Source organism: Coenobita brevimanus, chromosome 6 (genome assembly GCF_032717465.1).
Source record: "Coenobita brevimanus isolate Jiangsu-jjx chromosome 6, ASM3271746v2, whole genome shotgun sequence".
In the NCBI taxonomy this organism is placed as follows: domain Eukaryota; kingdom Metazoa; phylum Arthropoda; class Malacostraca; order Decapoda; family Coenobitidae; genus Coenobita; species Coenobita brevimanus.
Genome location: NC_136959.1, coordinates 56,293,870 through 56,318,683, shown reverse-complemented (window position 1 = coordinate 56,318,683; position 24,814 = coordinate 56,293,870). Strand labels below are relative to the sequence as shown.

At 40.4% G+C, this 24,814-nt stretch overlaps 1 protein-coding gene across 1 annotated transcript in view; it reads right to left on the bottom strand.

The window, feature by feature from the left end:
• Window positions 1-24,814, bottom strand: part of mtd (TLD domain-containing protein mustard) — a 250,808-nt gene that overhangs the window by 94,704 nt on the left and 131,290 nt on the right. The window contains exons 11-14 of the mRNA XM_080272382.1: window positions 9,055-9,084; window positions 8,365-8,527; window positions 5,326-5,524; window positions 3,927-4,007 (exon numbers count right to left, since the gene is read on the bottom strand). Coding sequence (XP_080128508.1) covers window positions 3,927-4,007; window positions 5,326-5,524; window positions 8,365-8,527; window positions 9,055-9,084 — 473 coding nt within the window. The remainder of the gene's footprint in view (window positions 1-3,926; window positions 4,008-5,325; window positions 5,525-8,364; window positions 8,528-9,054; window positions 9,085-24,814) is intronic.

The window sequence follows — 24,814 nt, the reverse complement described above, 5'->3', positions numbered from 1 at the left end:
ATATTTTATTGAGGTTGAAGGTCTCTGGAGGGACATGAAGGGATGGTGTCACAGTCTCTACTGGTGCTGAACCCTATGAATTCACTCTTCCCATGCCTGCCTAACCTACCACAGAGACAAGAACTAAGAATCACAGCCTGCCCTGCCTGGAAGAGAGTGGTTTGTTTGCAGCCTCACTTGCGGTGCATTCCTGGTTGAAGGGAGACAAATCCATACTATGGCATAAGTGGTAGTTCTTTCCAAGGAGAACCAGTTTGTGCTATCTTTCACATACTGTAGGTGAGAAGTTTTTGTGGTGCCTTATCAATGCCCCCCTGGGAATTTGAGTACCATGGCCATTCAAGGTCTGCAGACATCACACTACTTGAGGTTGGATTGTTGATAATGACTGAGGAAACGGGACCAATGCTTGACACACTAGACGTGGGTGTCCTGAACAACCGACTTGTGTGCACTGGATTCAACAATAATCCACTTATTCACATCCTTAGTAGGGGTTGCCTGGTGTCCTTGAGCTGCATGAGACTCTATGCTTCCTGTGCGTTTTGAGTGGAAATACCGGGGCAAGACCAGACACTGGCACGTTTAAGGAATGATCCTTGTCAGTCACTGATGGGATATGCAGAAGGAAAAGTCTGACGGCATATACTAAGGGTGCAACTGACAACTTACAGAGTAACTTATATGTAGTGGGCACCTCCTTCCAAGAAGGAGTGACAATTGTCAAGTTGTGGCTCAAATTGGTGCAGCCTCTGTGTGATGGTATGGCAAATCGGACAGAAGTGTCCATTAGGAACTCTCTCCTTAGAGATGGCGAATTTACAGTCACTATTTGCAGTGTAGGAAGAGTGATACTTCTCTAATAACATAGTTCCAGGGTAGTGGGGAGAACAAAGAGTGTAGGCATTTGTTAACAAATAGCCTGGTGGGCTGAGGCAAAGCAAGACTGCACTGCAGCTGGCTTGGCCCAAAAGTAAAGGATGTAAGTAAAACCCAGTTAAATGACTGAGTGTGATCAGTGACTGGAACAGTCAGCTGACTCTAGGCAGCAGAGGGGGAAGAGGGGCAAGAGAGGAATGCAGGTGACCTACAATGACCACCACACTCTCCTCTTGTAGAGGGCACTCCTCACCAGAAAGTGAGAAGAACCAAGGGCATGCATCCTACGGGAAACCTCAGGATGTAAGGGGCTAAGTACTGAAATAAGAATCCAATGCAACTCTAGCTTTGCTTCCATCACCAGATCACTTCCCTAAGCTTGTAAAGTGCTCCCTTCCTCAATGGCTCAGGTGTCATGTGGGGCAGTGGGATGGGGAAAACACCAAGCAGGGACCTCCCCATTAGATCCATCCATGTGACGTGACAATTGCAATCATGTTATATCCTACCAACCATGTCCATTTTGGAAGTCAGATCACTGAACATATTACAGTACAAATCACCAGACAATCCAAGAATCATTAAGTGATTTGAAGAATTCGAATTTGCACAGCTGCAACAAACCCTGTGATTAAGGGTTGGCATACATGAGGACAAAGGCACAACCAACTGCCCATTCAGTGCATAAGGAACTAAAAGTACACACCAGTAAATTTCAAAGCTCATCATGAAGTAAATACAATACTATGTACATAATGAGAAAAAGGAATAACAAGCTTAACACTGTCAATGAAAATCAGGGACACCCCAAAGAACATCTGGGCAGAAGACTTAGACTAATGAGGATAATTGATGAGATGGTGTGTACTGATCTCAGATCCAGAGGTATTACTAATTACCTGGTGAATAATACAGTAAGTAGGATGACTGCTGTCATGGGAACCCATATGACCCATGCTTTAAAAAAAAAAAAAAAAAAAAAAAAAAAAAAAAAATGGGATAATGACTTTACCTCCAACACATAATCTATCCACTGCTCCATGATCAAGATCCCGACCCACCCATTCCTGAACCTTTGTTTTTTCTAGAAGAATTTTCAACTATCATTTCTGCCTGTTATTTTTACATCTAAGCCCCATTCCAACATGGTTCCTGCACACCACACACCTACAAACATCTCCTTGGGAGTGTTTCTGCTACCTCTCATGTGCCCTAATAAGTAGGATGCGTGGCACCATCTGCTTATTCATAGAAAGACTACTTGGCCTCAGGGAACAAAGTGCAAGGTCTATGGCCAGTGTAAGGTACATTACGAAATGTCCTATTATAACGAATGCTGAAAAACTGAATGGGTATTGGTGCACTACATAGCACAGGGTCGTACTGGGTTGATTCAGATCAATGGTGACTTTGGCTCCAAGCCTGCCACATTCACAGCCAATGCCAAACTGGTGGAAGCTTTTGGGGTAATTTGTACAGGTGTTACTTCAGCCTTTCACTATGATACTGCCATATTTATTTGATTTTTGCTATCTCCAAATTTTATTCAGCTGTGGAGACTTAAAAGCTGGTGGGGTTAAATAAAGCATTTCAAACCTATTCAAGAGGGCTCTCCCAAACTTGAATGAAATAGTCTGATATTATCTATTTCAAAATTTAAAAGATTTCCTTGAGCTGATGGGGTTAAGCACCATCAAGTTACAGCACCTCTCTTTCCAGCTGAAGGCTGTAAGAGATGGTTCCCTCTTGAAAGTAACACCGGTGTATGGTGGTTAGAATATTATAATACAGCTAATGCCGCCTTCCCTAGGTGTCAATCAGCTGACTAATGACTGTAAGCTTAAAACTATAATTGCAAAGAGGAAGGGAAACCTAATTTTTAACACAAATTTTAGACGCACATGACAAAGATGGAGATGTATTTGGCCTCTCTAAATTGCTGATGACCATACTCTGTACTATTTAAATCTGCTAACCATAGGCATTCCATAAATGTCCATAAAAAATGAGGGGCTTGTCTTTCCCTTCACTCATTACAAGTTTTAAGCATGCAGCAGTAGGAGTGGCAACAGGGAAATGAGAGAGAGATGGGATTAACAGATTCCAGGGAGGAGAAAAGAGAGGGAAAAAATTTACCAGTAGGGTAAAAGAGAGTTGTGTGTGAGTAAGAGGGAGAAAGAGGAAGACAGGAGGATGAAGAAGGATGAAAGAAGGGATAGGATGGAATGTCACTATGAGAGAGGATGAGAAAAATGTGGTATTGGGTGTGGATGTGTGATACTGAGGGGAAGATTGGTAGGAAGATGCATGTAAGGAGGGATATCTGAAGGGGAGAGGGAAACAAGAAGAGACAAAAGGGAGAGATTAGAGAAGAAAAAAAAAAGTAGATAAAAGATCTGAGAAGAAGGTGGAAAAGGAAGGATGGAAGGAAAGGCAAGGACATGTGATATCAGAAATGACACAGGAGAAATGATGTTACAAATAGGAGATAATACAACAATGATGTTCACAGTGAATATGAGCAGGTAAATTTAGCAAAAGCAGGTAAAAATAAGGTTAAGAAAGGCAAGAGTTAGGAGAAACCTTGGGAAATGAGACCAAACATGAGGTGACAGGTAAAGATATAAAAATAAGCAGGTAAAAATATGGTTAAGAAAGGCAAGAGTCACGAAAAAAAAAGTGAAACAAACAAGAGGTGGTAGGTAAAGATGGAAAATTGTGCAACTATGACAAGTAATGATAAAGGAAAGTCAGCACAGGTGAAAGTGTGAGTAGTTAAGGTGAGAAGAAATGGAAAAGGGAGAGTAAACTCCAGAGAGGATAGGAGAGGGACGTCTAGACAAACAAGAATATGGGAAGGATCATAATCCAGGATGAAAAACTATGTGATATGGGGGTAGGAAAACAAATGCAAAAGCAAGAGTGGGTGTGGAATGAGCAAAACAGGAAGTAACTAGTTATAATTGAGGGCAAGGTAGATTAGGACAGAAGAAATGAGTAAGAGGGTTAAGAGAGGTGAGGAAAGGAACATACATAATAAGGCCCACCTCTGGATTCTCCGATTCCGTTGAGATGGTCATCTGGCTCTTCATCAAGGAATAGAGCTTAACATAAGGGGCTTTTAGTTTCTGCCGATGGATGGCGAGTGGGTCAATTTGGCAGCATGGAAAGATTCGGTGCGGTAAATTTAGTGGCGGTCGGCGGGGGGATTGAAGAGGTTAAATACAGTATACTTTTGCATGCAAATAACAGTCAGAATTATGCAGAACAGCAAAGTGGGAAACATTCACTTGGAAACTGTCGACTGCTGAAGCGGATGACAATTTCTGTGACTAATCTTCAGTGGCTATTACCCACGGGTTACAGCTAAGCTATTAAGAGGCAAGAAATCTGATGGCTAAGCAATCAGATTCACATTTCCAATTAACTGATGACCATCTGTGATTTGCATGGTATGAAGCAGTTTAGCTGTCATAATTGTTTTACAAGCTAGATTTTACAAACAAAAATTAATAAAAATCAAGAATAAAATAAATGGATAATCTTCTTGACAAATCAAAATAAAGTAGCAAAAGAAAAATGCAGAGGCTAAACATACAGTAATGCCTGGTCCCAATGGTCAACTATGTTCTCAAGCCAAGGTCATAAGTATAAATGTAACAAAATGAAAATTAAGCTCATGACAATAAAATGTCACACAAACAACTGCTGTGTGGGCATCATCAGCTGAGGCAAAAAATAAAAACTACAGCAATTCTATTAATTAGATCATTTCCCCTTTTTGTATAATATGACAACAGTGATTGTAGAGGAAAAATAAACTTAGGAAATGTTCACATCACAACATGCAGGAACTGGTAAATGGTAAATTATGGAGGATGTTTAATGTAAATATATATAACTTTGCTCAATAATATACAAAGTAAATACCCTGTACCAAGATTCTGTGAATTCTCACCATTATTCATCCATGAATGACCAACATTCTGCAATAAATCTTAATCAATACTTCTAGAATAATTTTTTGAGCATCTAGTTAATTCCACTTCAACAAACAAAAGATAGCAACATTGCCAGAGCCATAAATAATCTTGACCTACCGTTCAGTATTTCATTACCATTTCTGTACAGCTCCTATCTGCCTTCAGTCCACTCTAAAAACTCTCTAGCATTACATACATAATATAATGCTGTAATCAATACTGTACTGAGGCAAGCTGCAGATACCAGAACACCCTATCCCTTCCCACCTCTCTTTCCAAGTAAAAACAATGTAACCAACCCAATATTTTCCCAGTTTTACCGTGATTTAGTCCACTTATCTTAAGCCACACTTAAGGTAGATTCAGTAGATTCAGAAAATTTGAAGTCCCTTACAGAATTCAACCTTAGTATTCAGTAACCTATGTCCAGTTTAAACCTAACCCATGAAAAAACACAACGCACCTCCCAAGATTCTTTGGTCATTTCCGTCAGCTCACCCCCTATACCATCCTCTGCCTCCTCCCTCTGGCCATCATCCTCTGGCCACAGCTCTGTGTCCTCTTCCACCAGCACAAAGCCCCGCCTGGCAATCTGAGCCTCATCCAGCTCACCATAGATGTCTTGTGCCCAGAGCTGGAAGAATCCATAGAGTTCGTCTGATCTGTTGGAACACACAGCAAGACCTGAATTAGTTTTCTTCCATGATGGTCATACTGGAGACACAGATGGCAATGACTATGGACTGATGAAGAACATAAGGATATTTCATGGAAAATATTGCAGTTGGCTATCTGGTTCATATTCTGCAACTCCTGTCAGAGTGTGAGTAGACTGTAAAAACAGGGCAATCATAGTAATGAAGAAGGCTTTCTCTGCCCACCAAACCATCCATCTGAAAATGGTGCAAAAAAGTAATAAGGATTATCACACAGTATAGAAAAACTAGTAAGGATATTTTCTATAAAAGGAAAAAAAAAAAATCTACACAGTGGAATTTAAATAAAAGAAAAACAGTATTTCTGTTTTGAATGATTCTGTGACTGGAATGACTTTTTTTTTTTTTTTAACCGTTTCCAGTCACACTCTTATCTAGCTTATTCTTGATATTCTTAACTGAAATGGTGTCAACCACACTTCTAGGTAATTTATGCCACTCTTTCACTAATAAATGTAACTTGAACTTCTTTAATTAATTTGAAGCCATTCTGCATGATCTGTTGTGCTTCATAAAAATAATACATTATGTTACATTACATTATGTTTACAGACTACAGACTGTACTAGTATGAGTAGTCTTTTTACTTCATGGTAGCTCTCCAAGTACCTCAAACTTGAGCCAACTCCCCCCAAAGTCTCCTATTCTGAAGGTCTCCAAGCACGACCTCGTCACCAACTGTCTCAGTCTACCATGGGGCATTCTTCCCTTCACGTTCATACTTATAACTCTCCTCAACCAGTCACCCTCTACTTTCCTCTCATCATTTCCATGCCCTTTTAACCTACTGATTTGCATCACATCTCCAATATGTATTATGCCAAATATATTTCATACCCAAATAAACTGTTCTTGGTTCTGTCATTCACTGATGTCATACCCATTCATCATGACAGACTTATTTTTGAATTTTACAGTAATTTCTCACTTAACACTTTACAGTAGATGTTTTCTTAAAAAACTATCATGTTAAATGAAAATCATGTTAAGTGAAGGGTGTGCTCCAACATAAAAGCTTAGTAATAAAAAAGTCCTATTCCTCTGCCCCACTCAGCTGTTAAGCCGTCCAGATTTTTGTGCAACTGTCTAAAGACTTTTGAGCCAATCTGACCTTTGGTTTCACGTTTTGGGAGCTAACACATGCAGCTGGGCAGTGCACACTGTACGCCTCATTGTTTAACCACTGCTCTACTGTAGTACTGTAATAGAATAGTCATATGGTATGCTACTTTTTAATACTGTATTTATGTCCATGAAAGACTGACTAAGAGGGTGTATGTAGGTGAGGTGGAGGTAGGGAGAGGGAGGGATAGACCGAGGATGAGGTGGAGGGATGGAGTTGAGAGGTATATGAGGGAGGGGGGGGGTGAGTTTGTTTTTGGACAGACCTCATAAAGTAGTAAAGTAGGAGGATTAGCATGTTATGAGAATATATATAGGAGTGTGTGTATTTACCTATTTGTATGTACCTATTTGAGCTTCAGTCTAACACTAGCTGCATCATTCCACATCACTTTGTCACTGAGGTACATGTACTTGAGTGAAAGTGTGTTTGGTGCACTTGGCGATTTGTTACAAGTTGAACAACGAAGGAGCTTGACGAGCAACATGTTTGCATGAAATTCTGTTCCAGACTGGAGAAAACTTTGGAGACTTTTCAAATGTTGCTACAGGCTTATGGGAAGTATTGTTTCAGCTGTATGTAATGTCACAAGTGGTTCCAACGGTTCAAACAGAGAAGAATATCCAGCAAAGATGCTCTCAAATCTGGAAGTTCTTCCACATCAACAGACAACGATTAAGTTGAGAAAGTGCATGCTGTTATCTGTGAAAATCATTGCCTGACTATCCATGAAGCTTCTGAAGAAGTATGTATCTGTAAAGGTTAACACCACATTATTTAACTGAAAAACTGATGACACATTGTGCTGCTGCAAAATTTGTGTCACGTCTGCTGAGACATGAGGATCGTGAGAACTGCATCACCAACAGTCTGGATCTGCCTGACTGTTCGAATGCTCAAGAAAACTTTCTGAAAAATGCCATAACAGGTGATGAAACATGGCTGTATGGCTACAAAATCATAAAACAAAAACACAGCAGTGAGTTGGAACATCGTCACCATTAAAAAAAAATAAAAAAAAAATAAAAATCACATCAGAGTTGCTCAAATGTGAAGGTGATGACTCTCTCTTTTTATTGGAAAGATATCGCTCATCATGAGGTTGTTCCACTTGGTCAGACGTTCAACAGAGAGTTTTACTTGGACATCCTGCAGCTTTTAAGGGAGGCAGTGCTAAGGAAAAGGCCTGAGGCATGGACAAATAAAACCTGGATGCTGCACCATGACAATGCACCTGCTCACACATCGCTCCTTATCCATGACTTTTCAACGATGCATGAGATAATTATCATCCCTCATTACGTCCTACTCTCTGGATTTGGTCCATGAAACCTTTTTCTGTTCCTAAAGCTGAAATCCACCCTGAATGGTCGCTGATTTCAGATGACAGAAGAGATAGAAGAAAATTCTCTAAGAGCATTAAACACACATTCACTAAAGCACATATACCTCAAAAACAAAGTGATGTGGCATGATGCAGCTAGTGTTAGACTACAGCTCAAAGTTGCCACTACACAGTGCTCCTGTCACGATCATGCTATGCTGGCTGGCTGGTGCATTATTTAATAAAAGTCCAGTTTCTTTTTGGACAGACCTTGTAATTTACAAGCTATATACTAATGTCAGGAAACAACTGAGGAAGACTGAGTATTGCATATCCTACCTGTCTTTTGGGATGCTAAACCAATATTCTGGTCTCATCCTCTTCTTCCCATAGGACATAACTGGTGTAGACCTTGGGATGGGCCTGCTGGCTGGTTTGCCCATTCGCAGGCAGAGGTAGAGAGGAGGGTCTTCACATGATGTTGCTGGCTTGGGGATGAGCTCTGGAGGTGGGGGTGGGGTGAAGGAAAAGAAGTGAAAACTAAATGGGCAATGAAAATCAAAGGATGTATATTATTTCTGATAATGTTTGTATTACGTTTAAATTAATAACAATATATCTTACTGAAGGGTTTGTTCAGATGGTTGGTGTAGGGAGTATGTAAGCAGTGATGTGCAGAGTAAAATACTCCATTATTTACAAACCCCATTGCAACAGCCTCTACCTACATCCTATAACAGCCTGCATCCCATTCCTCCCCAAATACCCCTAAAAAAAGTGCAGAAGAGATAAAACTGGTGCTGTGGTGTGACAAGGGAGAGAAGGTAAGAGATCATGAGCCAATTTTCATGCAAAGATGGCTGCTATAATATACAGTATCATCAAAAACCATAATGGTGGAGGTGCTGAGAAAGAACTAAGCTTGTGTGGGATTGGGCGGCAAAGCATGGTTCATAGGCCCTAATGGTGAGAGAAAGTGAGAGAGAGAGAGATATATATATAGAGAGAGAGAGAGAGAGATGGGTATACCTTTCAACGAGTCCTCCTTGAAGCCTAAATCTTATGGTAAAAGAAAGCTTGAATTAGTTCCTCAGGTTCACAACACACACTGAAATCTGCAGCACTTGCATATGTTAGTAATATACTATGTGGCCAGAGTATCAAAAAAAAAAAAAAAAAAAAAAAAAATTAAGCTCATAATATCGATGAATAATATAGGGTATTATGTTTAATTAAAAAAAGATACAGTAAAACTCCTGGTACATGTTTACCTATCCCAATATTTTAAATTGAAGATATACCCATACAGTGTAAATAAGAAGATATGTAAAGGTATGGGAGTTACAATAAATAATTTGTAACTGTGCTGATATTCATGGAAAAAACAAAGAAAGTATTTTTTGAACAAAACACCTGAAAAGCACCTGGTAACCTTTAATTAAAGTACAGATAAAGCCACACAAAAAATGCACAAAAGTATGTTGTAACTAAATCATTCAAGGCAACAAAATGTTACCAAACCCATCTAACAAAATATTCAATATTCCCATGACATGGAAATAAACAATACAGTAGTACACAAGCTCTTTTTTTTTTTTTTTTTTCATTTACCCATCAGAACCAACAGACTACAGCAACAAGAGAACAAGCAGCGAAGTGGTCATCAAAGACTACACAAGGTACAAGGAAAATTATGAATGATCAGGGGTCAGTTTTGAGCCCCTTGTTGTTTATCATAGTACCTGAAGCCCTCTCTCGTGACTTCAGAAATGGACTCCCGTGGAAGATGCTGTATGCCGATGATTTTGTGTAGATTGCAGAGAATAAAAGGGAGGCAGAGGAAAGAATCAGGATGTGGAGAGTTGGTATGGGGCATAAAGGCTTAAGAGTAAATGCAAATAAACAAAAGCAATGGTATCTAGGGCTGATGGCGGTACTGTCAAAGAAGAGGGAGAGTGGCCATGTGTGATGTACCACAAGGGTGTGGGAAGTAATGCCATCTTGTGCAGTGTTTGTGATAAGTGGGTGCATAAGAGTTGTCGTGGTGTCGGAGGTTGTGAGATAATGCTGATTTCACATGTGCGGCGTATCAGGGACAGCATGTGGAGATTGTCAGGTGTGAAAGGATTAATCTTGATGGCGAATCTCTTGATTGTGTGGAAGAGTTTTGTTATTTGGGAGACAGGTTATGTGCTGGATGTGGAGCTGGAGCTAACCCCGAGGCTAGAGTTAGGAGTGGTTGGAAGAAGTTCAAGGAGCTGTTGCCTCTCCTGACTTTGAGAGGGCTCTCCCTCTGTGCTAAGGGATTTTTGTATACAGCATGTGTTAGAAGTATAATGCTGTATGGTACTGAGACCTGGGCAGCCAAGGAAAAGGATATTTGCAGGCTCAAAAGTACAGAAATGACAATGATTAGGTGGATGTGCAGTGTGCCCTTGAGTGCAAGGCCTGGGGGAACTAGGTTTACGATGGAAGAGTTGAGAGGTAGAATGGGACTGCAGTGTATTGGTGTTGTGATGAGGAGAGGTAGATTGAGCTGGCTTGGGCATGTGGAGAGGATGGGTGATGATAACTGGGTGCAGAAAGTGAGAAGTGTTGACATTAGGGACATGGCTGCGAGAGGTAAACTGAAAAAGACCTGGGACATGGTCATTGAGTGTGACCTCAGTGATAAAGGACTGAATAGGGAAGCTGCCAGAGATCGGGCAGAGTGGAGAGCCACCATTAGGTGACCAAGGCCGACACATGCAAGCATGGTGGAGCCTTTAAAAATGAAAACAAAAACGAAAATGATTACATAAAAGGTACAGAGAGATCTGCTTCATTAACATGTACCTTATGTTCTACTGGAATTTTCAATTTTGTACCTCCTTCCTGAGAAGAAAAACCTCAATGTGTAAAATTACAAACTGATAATGCAGAAATTTATGCAAGAAGTTATCCTTTCTGGTTCATGTGGAAATGACTTTGAAGAAGTGTACTAAATAAGAAGTCAGCAAAGAGGGTTTCTCTGACTCACTCTCCCCCACTCACCCCCACTGGCTTAGGCAAGCATTATTGTCCATCAGCTGGTGGAAGATGGAGAAACTATTATATCAAAAGCCAACCACCATAAAAAAGTACCATATACCTAGCAAAGTTTAGCCTAACATTGTGTGAAGGCCATAAAGAATAAAGGTTAAAGAAAAAGTGACAGAAGAAGTCAGTGAGTGGTGAGTCAGGGAAGGTGCTGTGTCTCCAGTCATTTCCACATGAAACAGAATGAATAATTTCCCAGGTCATTTCCTGTCAGCCAAAGGGGCTTTCTGGGTAGAAATGTCATGGCAAAGCACACAAAGACAGAGGGACCACTAACTCACTGTAAACCTGGCAGAGAAAAACCAACATGAGAGACAGCTGTAGACTATTCATCTGGCAGGTACAGACACCAACACACAACCACCAGCAATCCAACACAAGCTTGGGATGTATGTGACTCCTTTGAAAACTATGCCCAGACATATGTTGCAAAAATGGGCAAATGAAATGTGTGGGATCTAAACAAAGCAAGAAACATCTGAGAAAAGGGCTATGAAACAAAGATAAACCAACACATGTGAAGAATAGCACATCACAGCCACAGGATGATGGTCCTTAAAGGCCACAGACAGGACAAAAGAAGTGAAGTGAACCCTTGAGTGACTCATGGGGAGTGACTCATGGGGTTAAAGAATGGCATCAGAAAAGAACTTGTCATCATACCATATAGTTACCCATCAGTAATCTCTGATGCTTAAGAAAAGAAATGAGTTGAAAATCAAACCTAAATTCAATCAGGAAGTGTTTGGTGCACTGGCGCACTAAAGATCATAAGTGAAATTCATTACGATATGAAACAGACATATTGAAGTGTGCAGAAACAAAAATAAATCATATACATTACTAAGGAAATATTTTATTCTGTGAGTCTGTCTGTTTAGAGCAGAATGGAACATGAAACCTGCACACTGTTATCTATATACTTTACTTGTCATTAATATGAATGCAGCCACAGCCATGGAATCCTTAGAATATTCTGGTTTGGTATAACGGTGCTTTTATCACCTGGATCACTTACACAATGTGTTAGGGCTCTATTCCTTAGCCCCGTTGCTCACTTTGGTGTGATTTGCAGTTTCACAAATACAGTAATACCTTCTGAAGTTGCACATTAATGCAAATCATACAACAAAATTACCTCCTTAATTTGCATTTTTGACACAATATGCATCACCAAAATTACCTCCTGAAGTTGCATTTTGATGCAAACTGAATCACAAACTGAAACAATTTTCTCTATCTATCTATCTACCTATTGCCAGACACCATAATCCCGTAAGGGGTGGCCATTTGACTTTGAGTTATTTTGTCTTACGGGGAGGGGCACTAACCCTCCATCAACCCACTTGTTGACACACAGGGAAAAAATAAATAAATAATTAAAATAAAAGCCCTCACCCAACAGTATGGTCTCCCACCACCCACCAAGAAAGCATTCTGTACAAAATTACCAGACCAGAAATTTAGAGTCATGCGTGAAAGGGTGAACAGCATTTGTGCTGACAAACTGGAAGATAAATCTAATCTGTAAGCTGCTTTCTTTCAATATCTCCTGCTTTCTTTCAATATCTCCATGTAAAACTCAGTACAGGTATAACATCTTATGACCCTACACATGTACTCTTATGACTGGACAACCTGGATCCTCATCGATGGTTCTCTAAGACAAGTACTTTCTACAAAAGAACTAGAGTAAATAGGAGAGATGACAACCAGCATTTCAGTATTAGAAAGAGAACTTACCAAAGTGCCAAAAAATGACTGAATATAACATAAAACCCAGCAGCTGCTTGTGAAGGTTCAACAAAATTAACACAAACAACATAGTACTGTTGTGTTCCTACTGTAATTCCATTCAAAGCTGATTTTCTTAGCCAGAATAAGCACTCATAAATACAGTACCTTAAAATACTGTACCTACTGAACCAGTTATAGGCTTCCATTTCATCTGGATGTCAATAATTTTGAATGGTTTCTGGATATAAAGACTAAAGAAATTGGAGCACATAAGCCATAAAGAACAGGGTAGTTTATCATCGACACCTCCTAAATATGGTTGCCTGTTTGGGCCCATCCTATCCCAGTACCAACCAAGTGCATACTGGAGACAGTAATGGTGTGCAGCTAACATATACATGGGCCATCAGAATGTACATAAGATCAAATTAATGGAGAAAAACTCTCTACAAATGCTGTCAATACAGACATTGGTGATAACCTTAAAAAGACAGATGTACTATTCTCCCTTGTACCCTTTATGGTATGATAGGACTCTAAAAATGTTCAGTGATATACTCTAGAAAGGAAAGGTGAGTTCACCTAAAAAGCAGCAGAATTGCTGTAAGACTAATTACTGTATATGATAATAGGTTATATACCCTCATGATAGCTACTAGACTGTCTAAGCGATACAGCCTATATCCACATTACAAATTTTAGCATTATATAAGAAGTCAACAATGGTAACAACAAAAACAGCAACAACAACAATATACTTAACCCCTTCAATCTGATGATGAGCTTTATAATTTTATTCTTGCCATATACAGATGATTTTTTCCAAACAGAGTAAACTTGCCAAACTGGAGGTCAGATATACTGTACCATTTATTCACCCCATCACTAACGGGATGCTCTCTAGGTTGAATATAATCATCTGGTAGCAGCAAGAATATTCTATACAATTACATCCTCTGGCTGAAGGGGTAAAAAAAAAAAAAAAATGTATGGCAGATATGGTAAGACAAGTGACAAAAACAAACTTTGTAAACACCAGATGCAAAATATGCAAGACAAACAGAGCAACCACAGTAACGCAAACAGCTACACACATGGGCATCGCACCACAACACCAGCACCATAAACTCTGTAATGTGCTTGAGGGCAGGCAGTCAATATACCAATTCAAATCAAATACAGTCCATGTATACTGTGCTGTACCACAGTGAAACAGAAAGAAAATGATGCTGAAATATGAATACAGTTGAAGGGCTAATACAGTATACTGTACTTAATACATAATTTACCATACCTGGTAGTGAAAATATTCTAAAGAATCATAATGTACATGAAAGGACTGTACAAACATACAGGACTGAACCATAAATTGTCAAAACAGATAAAGAAAAACAGTAATACAGTACAGCACAATTACATAAATTACAAATTCATACCGAAGCTCATTAAAGGACATATTGTAGCACAGTAAATGTTGGGAAGTAGAAAGAAAATGGAGACCAGGAAAGCAATTAGGAGGAAGAAAGAATACAGAATCTAAAAAAAATCACTTGCAGTGAGTGAATCTGGAGGATCACTAAGGCTTTTCAGCTATCTCAAGTCACTACCCATGCATGACAAAGTAACCCATCCTACATTTAGAGATGAGGGAAGGGTGTGTTGATTATTGACTTCCATTAGAATAATTGCAACCTTCCTCCATGATTGAAAATGTCTCCTCTGCTCATTCAAAATTAGTGCTCTATGACTTACAGTACTTCCTCCACTTCCCTTGTCACATGTGTACAAAGGAAAGGAATGAAATCAGTGACTGTCACCACATTTTGCATACAATATGTGATCTCATTCAGTGTTATATGAAGAAAAAGAAGGAGCAGAACTACTTGCAACACTGTGGTGAATCCAGGACACATCTAATAGACAGCTATGCTTTTCAAGTTCAAAAACTACCAAAAAAGGAACAGAAAAATGACAAGGCAGAAGAAAGATTTTTCAGTTCCTTCTCTGAGAACTGGGCAACTGAACAAAGGACAGGTGGATAGTAACTCAGTATGAGCACACAATGTAAGTAAGAAAACGGGTATCAAGAAGAAATGGTAACACCATAAAAGTGGGATTCCTAACACATCCTACAAGGGAAGTGCAGCAAGCACACCATATGCTGCTGAATTTGAATGAGAGAACAAGACATCAACTACTCTGGAGAAAGATTTCAATGCCTTCTAGGGTTTTTTAACTGGAGACAAGAAGTAAGGTACCTTTTTGTCTGTTCACTGAGTCTGTACTGATTCCTCCCATCACAATACAAAATGCCTCAGCAAATATTGTAAGATGGCTCAAAAACTTCTGTGCTTCGACAAGAAAGCATCTAGTGAAAACTTTGGGAAACAGATGGATGAGACGAATATGCTGAGGAAGAGAAAAAGGAGAAGAGCTAAAACAATAATGACAGAAGTGTGAAGACAAATGAAGGAGAAAGGAAGATAAATGAAGTCATGTGACAGAAGGATGAGATCAGAGACATGAAGGCAAAACAAAAGAAATGAGAAAAAGGATATAAAACCATGTTTTCTAAGAAATTCCTTTTTCTATCACAGAGACTGAACTGGAATCACCCTTAGGAAGTGTCTTTCTCACTTAAAACCAAACATTCTGACTGGATGGAAGCTGGAGAATGCATCATAAATTTATGCAGCTTGAGGCAATGAGTTGTACTGATTCCAGGAGGCTAAGAGAGGCAAAGGAATAGTCTTCCTGGAAAGTTTCATCCGCTGGACTGCATGTAGATTCATGAACCCATTCCATATAAGAAAGCATATAGGAACCAACAAAAAATAAAAGGGGAAGAAGAGAGTAAAAAACAATGAATGGGTGAAAATTCGGTGGCTCTACTTAAATGCCTACAACTGTAGAACTTTTTAAAAACAAAATACAGTAATGGCTCTTTAAAATAAATTCCATTTACCAATCCTAAGGTTTAACAAACTTTCTGAGCCAACAAAACAATCTCCTCTTAATCCAAAAAAGATTAATTATATCATATATAGAGTGATGCAGTCAATTAACCTACAAACGGCATCAGTCTACCTGCACCATGCACTGAGTAAAAAGTTTCACTGAAATTTAATTGTCCAGTTCATTGTACTGTATTAGTATTCATTACCATAATTTATAATAGAATTTAAATCTTTAGTAATTTTCTATAAGTAGTACTGTGTATGAAGAATAAATCAGTAATACGTATGTATACAATATCGAGCCATAAAGTACTAGACCCACAAATATTAAAACACAATATACAAACACTCAGGGCACCATAATGTATCTAACAAAATAGAGAAGGCATTGTATATGACAAATCTGGGTTAGTAAGTTAAAATGACTTGGACACTGAATTTAACAAGCTTTCGGAATGAACAACTCCCTACTGTTCCCCCATGATTAAGTTGTTATCTATAAGGTATACTGCTAGTTTGTATCTATGGTAATTTGCTTTGGCTACCAACAGAATGGTTACCACAGTCAGAGGTGAACGACCACCTTCGCTAACTCAAACAGCTACAGGAGCTGGAGACTGTAAAGCTAATAGCAATTCATATTAGAGAGAGAGAGAGAGAGAGAGAGAGAGAGAGAGAGAGCATATACCATATATATATATATATACAGTAAAAGCTTGATGTAACGGAATAATTCAGCCAACCCCTATTCCGTTTTATCAAAAATTCTGCTTTTTCAAGCTTCCATTCCAAAACCATAGATGGAACGAAATTTTCCAGAAATTTGCGATTTTTCCCATATTTCTTCCCTAATTTGTGACCTGAAGCCTATCCACAGTTGCTCCTAAATAGCTTCTTTTGCTACACACACACACACATGCTGCCTATGCTGGTCATAATGATACATATGGAGCAGTCAGAACCCACAATAATAATAACCCATCCATCCATCCATCATCCAATCCTACATTGCCCCATGAGGAGCGTAGGAGCCTGTGGCTAGGCAGTTGGTCTCGACATTTAATATGAGAGTGACCAGACTCACTCATCCCTGAGTGGCATTACATAAGCAATCAACTCCAACCACCCCTTGGATATAAACCTTCACCGGCTCAATCCGACTGGAGCGCAATAATTACCCACTAAACCACCAGGTGCCAAAATATGGCTATATGGTTACCACCCAGTGGTGTACAGGAAACCATTTGGCTTGTCACACAATGCAGTGTCACCCACAGGCAGAAGGAAAAGGAAAGAATGAAGGAAAGAAAGACAGAAGAGGGAATGTAAAGTCACCCGTAGGCAGAAGGACAAGGAAAGAATGAAGGAAGGACAAGGAAAGAATGAAGGAAAGAAAGACAGAAGAGGATGGAAGGAAAGAAGGATGGAAGACAGGAAAGGGCAGACACCCAAGAGCAGCACTACATCGAGTGAGTGGTTGGTGAGCGCCCCCACCTACCACAAAATAATAATAATAATACAGCAATAATAATAAATAAAACAGTAAAAAGCTCACCTCCAAATGGGGTGGATATGATCTGTTTGTAGAATTATGCCTGACACAGCCCTCAAACATGTGTCAGGCATGATGCTTCGAGATTATTTCTAACTTCTGGCCAAGAGAAAGCCTCACCCTTTCCTTTATTCCTGCACTTTAGGCATGGCAAACGATTAGTTTGCTTATTCTCTACAGAAAAGGCACAAAAAAGTTTGTAATGGCAAGGTAATCACGCACACCTGGAGAGAAGATTTGAACTGTGCGGTGGTTGCTGGTAGACTGCGGCGAGGTGAGCGGTCTCACCCAGCCTGGGACAAAGCAGCTTCCTGACGCGGTCTGTGACAAAGCCCCGCACCTTGTGATTGACAGGAAACGTTTCGGTGCATCACGATTTTTCCACAGCCATGGACAAACTAGCTTGTTTCCGCTAAGGTAACCCAACACCTCGTGACAGAACGGAAAACTTCCGGAATATTACGAGTACCTTACAGAAAAAAATCATTCCGTTCTCTCAAGCTTCCGTTTTGTCCCGCGTTTGTTATATCATGCTTTTACTGTATATATATATATATATATATATATATATATACAGTAGGCTCACACAGTGCGCAAGAGATTGGGTGGTCCACGACCTCGTGCACTGGGAATTTGCGTACTGGGAATACATAATCTTATGGGAATAATTACATATGGGCGGTACCCCCTCATATCTGGACATTTTTTGGCCCTTAGAGACATAAAAAGGGTCAAATTTTTCAGTCATTGTACTACAGATATAGCTGCAATAACAAAAATATGGGCAGTCACCTTAACAACAGTAGACAACAGGCCTGATGGATTTAAACAACAAGAGTTCTGAGGCGTGGCAATGCACTTACAGTGCCCCCGCCACCACCCCGGCCGCACCACGCTTGTTTAACAGTTGCCAATGTTGTATTATTCCAGGCTTTGACGAAGAAATTTACAGCCTGTTGAATGTTACATTTCTTCCAGAATGCAGCAACAGTCATTATGGTGGGGGTTGCAGGTATGCCAGGTGAAGCAGGTGAGTCAGGTGGGGCTGTGAAGGTGGAGAGGGAGGTGGCTGGTGTGTCAGGTGGGGCAGTGGAGGACTGTGGTGGCCGAGTCAGGGGAGGTGGTGAGGGGAGGATCCTCCCTCTCCTCCTCGCTACTGCTCACATTTTCGGCAATATCCTTCATCTCTTCTTGCTTGTTTGTTTCATTCCTCATCTTGTTATGGACGTATTGGCAGTATAACAACTTGGTATTCACGAAATAAACATCATTGTTGAAGCTGTTACTGGCGATATCTTATTGTAGACTCCTCTTGAGCACCTTCCCCATGAGCCACTAGGTCACTATTGGCGCGTTGTGTGTGTGGGGGGTCACATACTGATCGAAAATGGTGTTTTTAAGCCACTTCTTGCCTCTACCTCGTGTTTTGTGGGGTAAACTCGCGGATTCAAGGTTTTTCGTTATGATTTTTGGTCACTTGCGCACAATGTGATTTGCGCACTGTGATGACGCGCACTGGGCGAGCCTACTGTATATATATATTTACAGTAACCTCTACACTAATGTGAGTTTAAAAAAATACGTTTTCGTTTTAACACGAGCAACTATTTAAGGAAATATGTTTAACTAACAAGGGTTTCTCGATTTAACGCGACTTTACATGTACATGATGGTTTCAAATTAACCACGCGTGCCTTGGACAGTCCCCAGCTGATAGACCGTGTGTGGCAGTTTATGCATAAATACAATTTTTTATTTGTCTGTTGCTTAAACTGGTTTTATTCGAACTATAATAATCGAAAATGAAGTTTGGCCCCATTCTGAGCAATTTGGCTCATTTTCAGACAAAATTTGGCCAGGAAAGTGATGGCAGATCTAAATTGTTACAACTTGATGCTGCAGAACAGAAAGAAGAAAACCACTCAAAGCAGTTCTTTATGAAGAAGACAGAAAACTTAAGACAGTTATCTTCATCACCAGTACCACGGAAGTCAGAGGAAGAGGAAGCGGAAGGACAGCAGAGTGAGGAGGGACAGCAGAGCGAGGAGGGACAACAAATCTAGGGTGGGGAGTGGGGTCAGGAGGGACAGCAGCAGACGACGAGTGATGCACAGATGAAGTGAGGGTGTGTTGTTATTGTTTGTGACCTATCTATCTATCTATCTATCTATTGCCAGACGCCTCAATCCTGTTTGGGGTGGCCACAAACAAATCGCCTCCAAGTCGCCCTGTCCCCCGCCATTTCACTGCCCTGCTCCCAACTCACACCCCCCTCTCTCATATACCTCTCCACCCCATCCCTCCATCTCATCCTCGGCCTCCCCCTCCCTCTTCCCCCCTCCACCTCACTCACATACACTCTCTTCGTCAGTCTTTCACCCTCCATCCTCTCCACATGGCCAAACCACCTCAGTGTGTTCCTCATAACGCTTCCTATCACATCCACATCAACACCACAACGCTCCTTTATATCCTCATTCGTCAGCCTGTCTCTCCACGTGACTCCACAGGCTCCTCTTAAATAACTCATTTCCACTGCTCTCACTCTTGACTTGTGTCCTTCCAATAATGTCCAAGCTTCACTTCCGTACGTTAGAGTTGGTATCACAATACTGTCATGTAGTAACTTTTTCACTTTCATGCTCACTTCCCTGTTTCTTATCACTGCTTTCAAAGAACCAGCAACCTTTCTTCCCTGCTGTACCCTTTCAAGCACTTCACCCTCCAAACCTCCATCCTTACTCATCACACTACCCAAGTACTTAAACGTACTCACATTTTCCAATTCCTCACCATCCAACCTCACTGTACATTCACTAACTTCACCTCTCTCACAGACCATCACTTTACTCTCCCCTACATTCACCTTTAGATTCCGTTTCTTACACACACTCCCAAACTCATCCACCAAGCCTTGCAGCTCCCCTTCGTCTTCATTCAACAACACAGTATCATCTGCAAACAACAGTACAGGGAGTTTCCAAACACTATCCTCTCTCACCAGGGCCACTCCAACATCCACTACCCTACCTTGTACCTCTTTTATTACCCCATCCATGTACAGATTGAACAACCATGGAGACATGACACATCCCTGTTTCAAACCAACTTTCAAAGAGAAAAATTCACTTAGTTCACCATCCACACGCACCGCAGCCTTCGCACCATCGTACATACTCTTCACAGCATTCAGCAACTTCCCATCTACTCCATATATTCTTAACACTTTCCACAATCCTTGTCTATCCACCCTGTCATATGCTTTCTCCAAATCCATGAAAGCCGCATACAACTTCTTTCCCTTCTCTAGAAACTTTTCCACTAAAGATCTAAGAATGAATATCTGATCTACACAACCTCTTCCCTTCCTCAAGCCTCCCTGTTCTTCTCCAACTAATTTCTCTGTTCTTTCTCTAACTCTGTCTATAAGTATCCTACCATACACTTTTCCTATTATACTAAGAAGACAAATGCCCCTATGGTTACCATACACTTCTTTTTCCCCTTTTCCTTTGTACAAGGGAATAATTATACCTGACTTCCAATCCTCCGGGACTCTACCTTCCTCCCAGGCCAATCTGCACATCTTCCACATCCATTCTACTACTATCTCTCCCCCATGCTTCAACATTTCACCACACACTCCATCAATTCCTGGGGCTTTCCCTGATTTAACTTTCTTCATTGCTTCCAAAACTTGTATCCTACTGATTTCTTCCTGTCTTCTCACCTCCCTCCTTCTCCCAGCCATTCTCCAGCCACTTATACTCGCATTACTTCCATCCTCTATGTTCAACAATTCCTTAAAGTGTGACCTACTTACTGTAATGAAAATCTTGCTTTTACTGCAGTGTTTTTATGACCTACTAATACATTAATAATGTTGAGGAACTCTCACAATGCCGTGAATGAAGCAGAATTGAAAGAAAATCCACGTAAAAAACGAAAACAGTATGTAATTGGGGAGAAGTAAACAATGCTTCGGCCTAACTAGGGCTCAAATGTTGTTTATTTCTCCCCAAATAGACTGTTTTTGTTTTTTACGTGGATTTTCCTTCAAATTAATATTGTTGCTTTTAAGCTTAGAGCAGCATAACTCCCCAAATGGGTAGACTTTCCCAGAGTCAAGGAACGTAACCCCCAATATTACCACTGTTTCTTGTGGGAAAATTATGTTTAAAGAATGTGTTTTTAACTAACGCGACCTCTCCAGGAACCTAACCCTCGTGTTATCTGAGAGGTTACTGTATATATATATATATATGTATATATATATATATATATATATATATATATATATACATATACACACACACACAAGTCAAGAGTGAGAACAGTGGAAATGAGTTATTTAAGAGGAGCCTGTGGAGTCACATGGAGAGACAGGCTGATGAATGAGGATATAAAGGAGCGTTGTGGTGTGGATGTGGATGTGATAGGAAGCGTTATGAGGAACACACTGAGGTGGTTTGGCCATGTGGGGAGAATGGAGGGTGAAAGACTGATGAAGAGAGTGTATGTGAGTGAGGTGAAGGCCGAGGATGAGATGGAGGGGTGGGGTGGAGAGGTATATGAGAGAGAGGGGTGTGAGTTGGGAGCAGGGCAGTGAAATGGCGGGGGACACGGCGACTTGGAGGCGATTTGTTTGTGGCCACCCCAAACAGGATTGAGGCGTCTGGCAATAGTTAGACAGATATATATATATATATATATATATATATACAGCGTGGTAGGTGGGGGCGCTCACCATCCACTCGCTCAATGTAGTGCTGCTCTCGGTTGTCTGTCCTTTCCTTTCCTCCTTCCTGCTTTCTTTCCTTCCTTTTCTGTCTTTCTTTACTTCATTTTTTCCTCATCCTTCTCCCTATGGGTGACTTTACACTCCATCTTCTGTCTATCTTTCCTTCATTCTTTCCTCTTCCTTCTGCCTATGGGTGACTCTACACTGGAAAACAAGCCAAATGGTTTCCTGTACACCAGGAAACCATTTACTATGCTGGGTGGTAACCATTTAACCAAATTATGGCGCATGGTGGTTTAGTGGGTAATTATGGCACTTCAGTCAGACTAAGCCAACGAAGGTTTATATCTAAGGGGTGGTTGAGGTTTATTCCTCACGTAATGCCACTTTGGGATGAGTGAGACTGGTCATGCTCACCTTAAATGTCAGGACCAGCCTGCCTAGCTGTGGGCTCCTACGCTTCTCATGGGGCAATGTAGGATTGGATGATGAATGAAAAAAAAATATATACTGTAAATAGTCAAGTCGCCTATGGTGCGTGCTTCTATGGCATGGTTTTCTATGACACAGCAAGGTTTCAGACCCCCAAAGAATGAACCCCACGCATAAACTATACCTATGGCGCCGGCGCGGCAAAGTTTGAAACACGCCTCTTGCCTCGGAACCCCCGACCCCACCCTTTCCACTTAAGCACTATCGTCGTCGGAGTCAGGTACATACAGTACAGTCATTACTCATTATGAATGAACCGGCATATGATAATTCGCTACAACAATAACAAAAAAAAGTTACACCTCAAAATCCAATTTACGATGAATTTCCCACTATAACGATACTGCCATTGGAAAATTTTGTACGAAGCACCAGGCCCACGCAAGGCGACCGTCACTCATCTCAGGCAAGATGGCGGCACCGGCATGCAGAGCACTGTTTTGGTTAAGTTGGGCAGTTCCACCATCCCTTCAAAGCCCTGTCTTTTCCACTTGTTTACATGTGCCCACCTGTTATCATCACCTCTCAGCCAAGCATCATACCACAGTATACATCGTGTAGCACCAGGCGAATGTTATGCAAGTGTGATTATTGTGACGTTGCAAAGATTACTGTACATGAGCTACGCCGCCTGTATTGGTGTGATTGTGTTTGTTTTGGTCTTGGAGACGACTTGGACGAACACAGGAAGTGATTAAGGTGGGTTGTCATTTTTGTTTGACTGATTGCTTGATTGAGTACGTGTGTAAAGTTGGGAAAAATAGGGAAAAGTGGGGTGAAAAGGGGGACTTTAGGCAAACACCCAGAACCAAATTGCATTTTTCCCATAGGTTTAGTTATTTCTATGGCACAAGCTCGGTCCAGAACCAATTAGCTGCACCTTAGGGGACTTGACTGTATATACAGTATATATATATATATATATATATATATATATTCATTTTCGTTTTTGAAGGCTCCAACATGCTTGCATGCGTATATATAAAGAGAGAGAAAGAGAGAGAGAGAGAGAGAGAGAGAAAGAGAGTATATATACAGTAATACCCCGATATACGATACCCCTCGATGCGTTACCCCAGCTTAACCACGGGAGTAAAAATACCACCATACACCACCTAGCAATGACCAAACCCCAGTTTAACAATGGGCTTTAATATTTTTAACCAATTTTGATCATATTTTAGACTAAAACTGTGTTTAGGTTGATTTATAAACAGTTTTTAGACTTAGATTAATGTGTTTTAGCCATAAGTGGGGTGAACATTGTCAGTCTGGGGTACAGTTTACTAAGTATGATTTTATCCAGACTTATATTTGATGATTTTCAAATTTTATTTGTTGGTTTTAGTGAGTTATTTACAAGTGTTAGGCTTAGGTTAGCTTCTTTTACAGATATTAAACCATTTAGATTTAAACTTGCTTGTGGGCTCATTTGGGTGGGTTTTTTAATTGGTTGGGGGGGGGGGAACCCAAGGCTAAAAAATGTATCCCATTACTTTACATGTTAAAACTACCCCGATATATGATACCCTGCCTAAGGATGGGTTTTTACCTAACCAATGGGGTGCTTCTGAAAAGCCTAGTATTCTGTCAGATGGCTCCACTGTAGCAGTAAATACATTCCCGCGCTGTTTAAAAAGCATAATTTTATTTGTTAAATATTTACACTATTGTGTGAAATTGTGAATCATGGTAATGTCATATGCCGTACTATAAATAATACAAATAGAACACGTATATATAACGTATCATGAATTGTTTATATTTATCATAAACTGAAATTAAAATATCACTGATGGAGTGTGATGGCAATCCGCCATTTCAGTGGTCCTATATTATTTAATTTCTGCTACATTTAGTGAAAGTTAGATTCTTAATACATAGTTTGTTCAGAGTGTAAAGTACGCCTAGTGGGTATCTTGACTCATCCAGTCTCTATGGGCAGAAATTTAATGTTGAGTAAATACTGGCATTCACCATCATAAATCATCTGGTCTGAGGAACCGTCCCAAAACCAAGATCGTTTACGCGTCATTTTTTGCCCGGTCTCACCGAGGACAGACAACTGTGGAAGGTAAACAAGCCAAGACATCGCCTCCAAGTGATCCACAAGATTCACACGGAGTCAAGTTCAGTATTCACGATTATATATCTATTGTGTGTGTATATATATATATATATATATATATTGTGGTGTATATATATATTGTGTGTGTATATATATATATATAT